An 8,466-nucleotide genomic window follows, 5' to 3' on the forward strand; every position below is an offset into this window, starting at 1 on the left:
TCATTAAAAACGGGCATGTTTATTACTAATAAATTGCCAGAGAAACTAGCTGAGGAGACTCCAGTGGCCTGAGGAGTATCCGGGGGGGGGGGGGGGGGGGGGGGAGCAAAAAAAAAAAAGCACACATTTAACTTCAGAGCGGTTGTTTCTAAAAACCAGTGGTACTTGACGAACACAAACTAAACCAGCATAGAAACTTAAACAATTTGCTTGCTATTAAAAAAAAAAAAAAAAAAAAAAGTGTATAGACTTTTCCCTATTACATCCCACACATCTATATGCTTTCAGATGTCAAGTTCACCTGCTAATTCACATCATGGAAGAAAAGAAGCTTGCAGGTGGTAGTTTCAGTTTTAAGGAATCATAAGAGTTAAAATTCTCTTGACTCAACATGAAAAGGGGAAAAAATACCAAAATGTGTCATGTGGGAATGTGGAGGCACAATTCTTGAGTTATGCAGATAAAAAAAAATTTAAACTTAACCTTCCTTCATTATTACATATCACTGAATTGTGTGGCTACAAAAACACCAAGAGAAATTGATATTGAAGTTAAATTTGAACTGAATTTTAATCCTAAACCCATTCAACAACTTTTTAATCTTCCACCCCAGACCTGGAAGCATAAAAAAAAAAAAAAAAAAAAAAAGTACTGAAAACGTTTTTTTATTTGTCAAAAAAGCTACTTTACAGCGCCAAGATTTCCAACCTGTAAAGCCAGCAAACATGTAAAATACCCTTAACAATACATTAGAATCAAAACAGGTACCAAAAAGTACAGTAAAAATTACACTTCCGATGGAAATGTGGAGGGGAAGAGAAAAAAAAAAAAACACCAAAGGGAAAAGTAAAACCTTAAAATGATGGGATAAAAAAAAGAAACAGGAAAAAAAAAAAAAAAAAAAAAAAGTTACATTTCAGATGTTTTCTGTACAAATGGTCGTCTGTCATAAAAGGTCGAGTCCGGCCCAGTGTGTCAGTCCAGCCGTCGGTCTCACTGGATCACTGGAGTCCTGAGGGATGAAAACACAACGTGGTCACAAAACACTTCAGATCTAAAAACACATTACTGACAAAGCTGCACTTTGAAAAATGATTCACAAACAAGTTTCCTTCAAGAAGGCTTTTACAACTTCTATTAACTGAAAAGGTTTGCAAGTTGTTTTAAATACGATTATACCACTTTAGGGCTGATCATTGACAGATGTTACTGCAACTTTTGAATTTTATTTTCACCGAAAATATTAACATGTTCAGTGAAAAGCATGGAGAGAGAATATGATTTGTAGGCCCAGGCATCTGTGTAGTGCCACAATGCACAATATTTATAAAATGGTATGTTGTAACACATTTGACCTTAATCGAAATATAAAAACAACAAGCTACAATTTCAGATAAATACACAAAACTAGACCCAACAAGTCAGGCCAGGGACCCTTGTTGCAGCTCTCGGTCTATAAAAAAGGCAAAAAATAACCCCCAAAATTATAAAACTTAGTAAAAAGTACAGCTTTACAACATGGCAGTCAACAGCGGTCAGTGAATAACAGTCTGACACCTTTAAAATTTGGTATAGGGTCAAAATGTTCTGCATCTCCAGTTCAGATGGACAGCTCTGCAGGCTGGGACTGTTTACCAGCTGTCAGCTCTAAAACCTAAACTATGGAGGTCATGTGTATGCATGTGTTTGGGCTTTAGGTGCTTGTGCTCATGAGCAGCGTGTCAGTATGTAAAAGGAGGTTAGTTATAGCCATGGCATACCTTGCACCACCATGTGATCATCAGTATGGCTTGTAGCTGGTCTGGTGTGCCCCCCCTCGTCTGGGGGTTTTGCCATAGCTCGCATTGCCCTGGTCTGTGGGGCAGAGAGGACAGACAGGTCAGACACACAGACAGGTTTGTGCCGAGTACAGAATCAGAAAGCTGTTAGCTTAGTATGAAGATGGGAAGCAGAGGGAAACTGTTAGCCTAGCTTGGGCCAACAGGAAAGAAAAATACACCTTTCAACACCTCTAAAAAAGCAGACGTAACAGGTTTTTGTGGAGAAAAGGAGTTAGAAACACTGAGCTGACACATGCTGCAGCCATCTGATGAACAGTTTCTATGCTGCGTGTGGGCTGCCAGACGTGGCCAGTGAGCACAGGTTTTGGATTCTGTACAGGCATGACCGCACCAAACCTGGCAACCCCTCTGTTATGAAAATACTTATGTAAAAGTGAGATTTGGTAATTCAAGAGGGAGTTATGTGGCAACTATTTGCTTGTGTACTGATACATGTCAGCTTTGTGTGTCATATTTTCACTTTGAAGAAAGCCAGGACAGCAGAGTTTGTGTGTGTACTCACTGTAGTCATATCCGGGACCATATCCATAGTATCCAGAAGAATAGTCGTAGTTGCCATAGCCGCCTCCGTAGCCCCCACCATAGCTTTGATTACCATATCCTTGGTTCCAGTGGTTTCCGTAGCCCTGGTTCCAGCCCTGGCTCTGACCTGAGACACAATACGGATGCTTCAAGTCTCCAAAGTGAAAATTAAACTTAAAAAAGGTGGTTTTTGGGTCAACGGAAGTGTTTTTCTCCCATTAAAACGTTTGTTTTTTTTAATCAAGGGTCTAAGGATAAAGGGTGTCATATGTAAAGATTGTGAAACCCCTTGATGCAATTTGTGATTTTGAGCAGATCCATGAAAGAACTGTAGTCTTTTTCTCTAAGCACATCAAATTTGTGGGGACGGTGGCATTTTTCACATGTTCTTATATACAATTTTGATATCGCCTTCTGCTCTCCAGCCAGTAAAATGTGATAACAGAATCTGGGGCAACCATCCACTCATCCTTTACTACATAAACCCCAGGAGACATGGTGCAGATTCCTCTTCCTTACCGCCACGGCCCCTGCCTCCCCGGCCTCCATAACCACCGCCGCCACCCCCACGTCCTGCTCCATACTGCTGCTGCTGGTACACCTCCTTAGGCTGGGCGATCTTCAGCTCACACTGTGGAGGAGACGGAAACTCTTAAAATCCTAAAACAGCTCACGATACAAATGTAACAATGCGTTCATCTGTCATCATTTCAACAGTGTAGGCGGTCACAGAGGCATTTTTAATGTCACACTACAGAGAAGCACCATGATGAATTTATCAAATATTTGCATGCAGTGTTCATCTGCAAAGCAGCTTTAGGCGTCAGATACATGTAGTGAAAGTCGAGCCTCTAAATGAATGTGTGATATCCAAGTATTTTCATTTAGTACGCTACGTTGTTACAGCAAATGTGTTTTTCCAGCATTTCCCTGCAAATACTCATCACATGGCTGCTTAAATGTTCCTGTTCAACAGGCAGAACGTCATTATGGTGGGGTTTTTTAAAGTTTAACAGTGCTGTCCTGAAAACTATATTCCTCATGATCCTTGGTCACACTGCAGGGTCCTACATAAAAAGGTAGCTGAGACAGCAGTGACGACCTGCCAGTTGCAAGGCAGTATCACGAATGACACAACTGAGATAAAAGTGTGTAGGTACCCTGCCACCCTGGATGTTGTGGTATTTCTTCTCCAGACACTTCTTGACACTGGCTTCATCTTTGTATGTGATGAAGATGAAACCCCTCCTTTTCTTTGATTTGGGATCGATGGGTAGCTCAATGGTTTCAATCTAGAAGGAGAAGAGGACGGAGATGCTCATGTTTAGCGTTTAAAAAAAACAAAAACAAACACATTGTTGTTTAGCAGATGTTTTCTACTGGTTGGCAGACCAAAACCAGTCCAACTGCAGTTTTCTGTTAAGTCTCGTCCAATGACTAAATCACACCCAACATTTAGGTTGAACTTTTACGGCTTACATTATAACTTTTTCAAAAGGCAAATATATAGACTTGGAATAATTAACAATCTAACTTATGATAAAAGTAGTTTTCCATAGGAAGACTCTCCTGTAATTGGTTTCAATCAGTCACTGTTCATGAGCTTAATTAGGCTCAAGGATTAGACCAATTAAACAACAAAGTCGGGTGGCAGTCAAGGACTACAAAGGGAGGAATGGGGTCTGCGGTGCACCATGTGCAATGCTGGTGATTTTATCATGGCTTTATCTGTTAAAACTGACCTCTCCAAATGCCCCGAAATATTCCCTGATGGTGTCCTCCGTCGCCTCAGGATTCAGACCCCCAACAAAGATCTTCTTAACTGGCTCCTTCTTCATGGCCATCGCCTTCTTGGGGTCAATCGTACGTCCGTCCAGTCTGTGTTCCTTTTGTTCCAGCACCTGCAGACGCACACACACAGCAATGGTGAATCAAAAGCCTGGACGCATCGCATGACATCTCATGTAACGGTCTACAGAAGTGACGTTTAGTCTGGCGTGGCAACATTTGTGAAGAGTGACACACAGTTCAATTATTTTGAGCAAAGCAAGAGATCAACATGACTACTTTGTCTGTGGTCCACTTTAAGAACTAAATTAAAATTGAATTAGATGTCAATCAAAACATGCTAAACAGACGTATCTGCTAGTAACACGTGTTGACGTAAAAGCCTGCCGTTTACGTATAAAAGCACTTTAGTAATGAGGATACATGTGAAACAGCTGTCAGGTAAGCAGAGCAACAGACCTTGTCCACGCTGGAGGCCTCTTTGAAGAGAACGAAGCCAAAACCTCGGGATCGGCCAGTGTTGGAGTCCATCTTGATGGTGCAATCCGACACCTCGCCGAACTTAATGAAGTAATCTTTCAGGTCTTTTTTACTCGTGTCCCAGCTCAGGCCGCCCACGAACATTTTACTGCAAACACAGGTGGATACATTGCTGTTTATTTCTTACTTGATTTGTTGCAAGTCACTTATTTATATGTCATTACTCTAGTCTCCGCCCAAAATCTTTTCCCTCTGCCCTTATTTCCCCTCATTTGACATCCTTGCTTTCAGTTGCATAAGTTCATGCACAAGTTTCTTAGGAGGGTCAACTGGAAAGATGGACTAGCCATACTTAATACTTAATTCCGCCACAAGTGAACCTGTTGTATATTTTTACTGAATACCAAAAAGGTGCTCATACATACTAAGTGTGACGGGTCTCTGGGAAACTAAACAACGTACCCAGCGTCCTCCTCTCCTTTGCTGGCATCAATCTTGCCTCCATCTGTGCCATTGTCCTGGCCGTCCGGGCCATCCTGGCATTCCTGGTCGTCCAGGCATTCCTGGTCATCCGGGCATTCCTGGTCGTCCAGGCATTCCGGGTCTTCCTCTCCACCCATCAGCTCCTGCTCGGCTCCGTTCTGGTCTTCCTCTCCCTCGTTGCCGTTTTGGTCCGATGTCTCCATGAGTAGACTCTCAGCGTCTGCCATTCTGACGGTGGGCTTTTAAAGAGACTGAAATAGGAAAAGAAACTTTGTATGATCCCGGAGATGAATGAAAACTAGCCAACGCAGCAGCAAATAATAAAAAGTCTCATTCTTACAAACAGTACAAACAAACAAATTACTTCATCAGGAGGACAGCAGGACAGTGTAAGGTCTGATTACCATTTGCCTTGTGGCTGGCAATAAAGGTACATATGTATTTTCTCTTATTTCATCTTTAATTCTTCTTTAACCTAAACAATTTACTACTGCCAAAAACTACTTATAACAACCGACACAGAGTGAACAAGAACAAGGCTTTGGGGGGAGCTTGAGGTCTGGGCCAGAGAACAGTTGTCCATTTGTTAATTCAACCTTGCATAACACATTTTGGTAAATACAAGAGGAACCAATACATTCAAATAGCTTTATTTATAATTTCTCTACTTCTATGCCTACTTTAAATGACAACATTCAGTGGAACATCGCAAAGGCTAATAAAATGCTACAATAGCTGAGACCGTTTCAATGCTAACATTGTTCCTCTGCAAGGAAAGGTTACTTTGTTATTTTGTAAAGTGTACCATATCCTTCATATTTTGGTAGCCTTAAAACTAACCTAACGTTGGCATTGTGAAGGTAATAGACAGTGCACACTGTTGCGTGTTTTTGTGTTCGTTAAGACTTTGTTAGCTAACAAAAAGCAATAATCCGGCGTGAATTGCCATGTTCAGTGTTCAAGCGGACCGCGCTTTGCTTCGTTGCCGCTCAGTGCAGAGTGCAGGCCCGGCTAATAGCTAGCAAGCTGAACCTGAATCAAATAATACAAGTAAAACCCCAGCAAGCGCAGCAAATAAAACCCCAATAAACGCCCTAAAGCACAATTGCTTATTTTCTACTTCAATCGATGAACTGACCATCCACTCAGCGCAATAACCGCGTTAACGGATTTAGCACCACTGCGGCTAACAGACAACTAGCTAGCTAGCTAGATTTACTGCTAACAAATAACACACATCACAGATAAAAACAGGGCGACAGCAAAGACCACAATTAAATCAATGGCGGTCTAAAAATAAACTTCCCCGCCTGTATTTAAAGTCAGAAACAAAAACAAGAAAGTGTACTTACTTTAAGGGGGAAAAAAATACCGGAGACGCCGACTCGCTGCTCAAAATGGACACTCTCCAAATTCGCCGCTAACTCGTGGCAAGATATATACGACCGGATGTGACCCCGCGCAGGGGGACGTCGTAATAAGAAAGCCTGTGATTGGACATTTGGGTCACTTGCGCGAATGAAGATATTATGTTATTGGCTGATTGACTGACGCACTGATGACAAACAAATACAACAGGCAAATGTTCTTCCTACTTCCTGTCCTCTTACCGTTCCCCGAGCTGTTGTTTGATAATGAATTATATTTTAATCGATGTGCCACTGTGTGCGGTGTATTAATGCCATGACAACTGCTAATCTAAAAACTGTTATGTCTTTATTTTGCTCGACAAGTAAGAAATGACTCGAGCAGCTTCAAAAGTGAAACAGTTGTTTACTGCAGATTCGTCTGTCTGCGCAGTTTCTGTTGCAGTAACCAACAGTGACTGTCTGTCATAGTAACACTGATTAGACTGTTTGATAGCTCAAGATGTTTTTATTGTTTGCAGTTGTAACAAACAAATTATAATGTTTCCATAGAAATAAATTACTCACAACAAGGGGGTTAATAATCCTCTGTTAGGCCATATTACAGGTTTCCTCAATGAATTTCATGCACTTTTGCCATCTTCTAACACTGCAAATGCTGTGATGCAATTATAACTCAGCTTTGAATGATTTCTGGTTCTTTTCACACTTACCTTTTCATATGACAACAACATAGAAAGGTTTTGTTCCATAAAAATGTACAAACTCAAATGTCACACTCAGAGGTCATGACCTTGGCCTGTGATTGCATCTAAGGTGTCTGAGCAGGGACAATGTTACAGTAGGTGTGATGTGGATGCAGGTTTGAACTTGTGATTTGATGCACTACGTTAATAAAAGAGGTTGTTTTTGTCATTTTTCTGTCTTGAAGGAGGATTTGTTTGGTTGTAGTATTTTCTTTACAGACGCCAGTATGTGATTTTGATGATTCTAAGAAGAATTTGGAGAAGACAGCAAATTTTGGAGCATGGATTTGCTGTTTTGCAAATGGTTGTGGATGAATGTTTGTGTCACCTATTCACAAAGTGTGTTTTTTTTGTTTATTTGTTTCTAAAAATGCATCAAAACTACTGGGAAAAACTGAAAAATCCTAATCGGTAACAGGAATATAATTCTGGCTGAGAAATACTAAATACTTTATATACTTACTTTAATTCGTTGAGAGAGATGAGGCTGCACCAAATGACGTGCAGCTGAAATTAACGATGATATATACAGGCAAAGCCACAAGATGTATGCACAAGCAAACATTCTCTCACACAGTTTAGTTTGTGTACAGATGGATGAAGCCGTCTCTGTTCAGAGCGTATTATACACCACTCTATACTGCACACTTGTGGTCAAACTACAAAAAAGCAAGCTTACAGAGACTTCAAGTGGTTTATAATGATGCCATGAGATTATTATTTAAGAGACCTGGATGGCGTAGTGCAAGTGAAATGTTTGTGGCTGCAGGAGTCAATACTTTCCAAACGGTCTTAAGAAATCTCATAAATAAATGTATCATCCGGCTTAATGACTCTGAAAATGAAATCATCTTGGTTTTAAACATAAGGTTTAGTGCTACACCCTAACAATCACAGCTGTGCAGACATTAGTACAGTATTAATGTTAGACATTAATATATATTTTTTTCTTTTTTAAACTATGATCATTAATTCTGCTTTTGTATGTACTTTATTCTTTGTAATGTCCTGTCTTTTATCTGGACCCTGAGTCTGAAATAAAGTTTGATTGATTGATTATTAAATGTTGTAAAAACATGTGAGAGTGCTGTGGTCACATGAAACAGAGCAAAACTGGCCAATCCCGGGGCTCAGGGCGAATGTTTACTGCTGCCACTGACTGCTTCACCCCGGCAACATCAACTTTACCTGCCAGCCAGGGGCAAGTCGAGGCATGACCTGAGACTGAGCTGTGGAGAC

General features: G+C 40.8%; 1 protein-coding gene across 1 annotated transcript; it reads right to left on the bottom strand.

Moving 5' to 3' along the window:
- Nucleotides 1-6,533, bottom strand: LOC139294876 (heterogeneous nuclear ribonucleoprotein A/B-like). The gene is made up of 9 exons (XM_070916853.1): nucleotides 6,467-6,533; nucleotides 5,094-5,365; nucleotides 4,611-4,779; nucleotides 4,106-4,264; nucleotides 3,524-3,655; nucleotides 2,883-2,994; nucleotides 2,344-2,490; nucleotides 1,761-1,854; nucleotides 1-1,012 (listed from the first exon to the last, which is right to left on the bottom strand). Exons 2-8 carry the CDS (start codon nucleotides 5,339-5,341, stop codon nucleotides 1,781-1,783), a joined length of 1,041 nt encoding a protein of 346 aa, XP_070772954.1. The 5' UTR covers nucleotides 5,342-5,365; nucleotides 6,467-6,533; the 3' UTR covers nucleotides 1-1,012; nucleotides 1,761-1,780.
- Between the last annotated feature and the right edge of the window lie 1,933 nt (nucleotides 6,534-8,466).

This window comes from Enoplosus armatus, chromosome 13 (assembly GCF_043641665.1).
Source record: "Enoplosus armatus isolate fEnoArm2 chromosome 13, fEnoArm2.hap1, whole genome shotgun sequence".
NCBI classification, from domain to species: Eukaryota; Metazoa; Chordata; class Actinopteri; order Centrarchiformes; family Enoplosidae; genus Enoplosus; species Enoplosus armatus.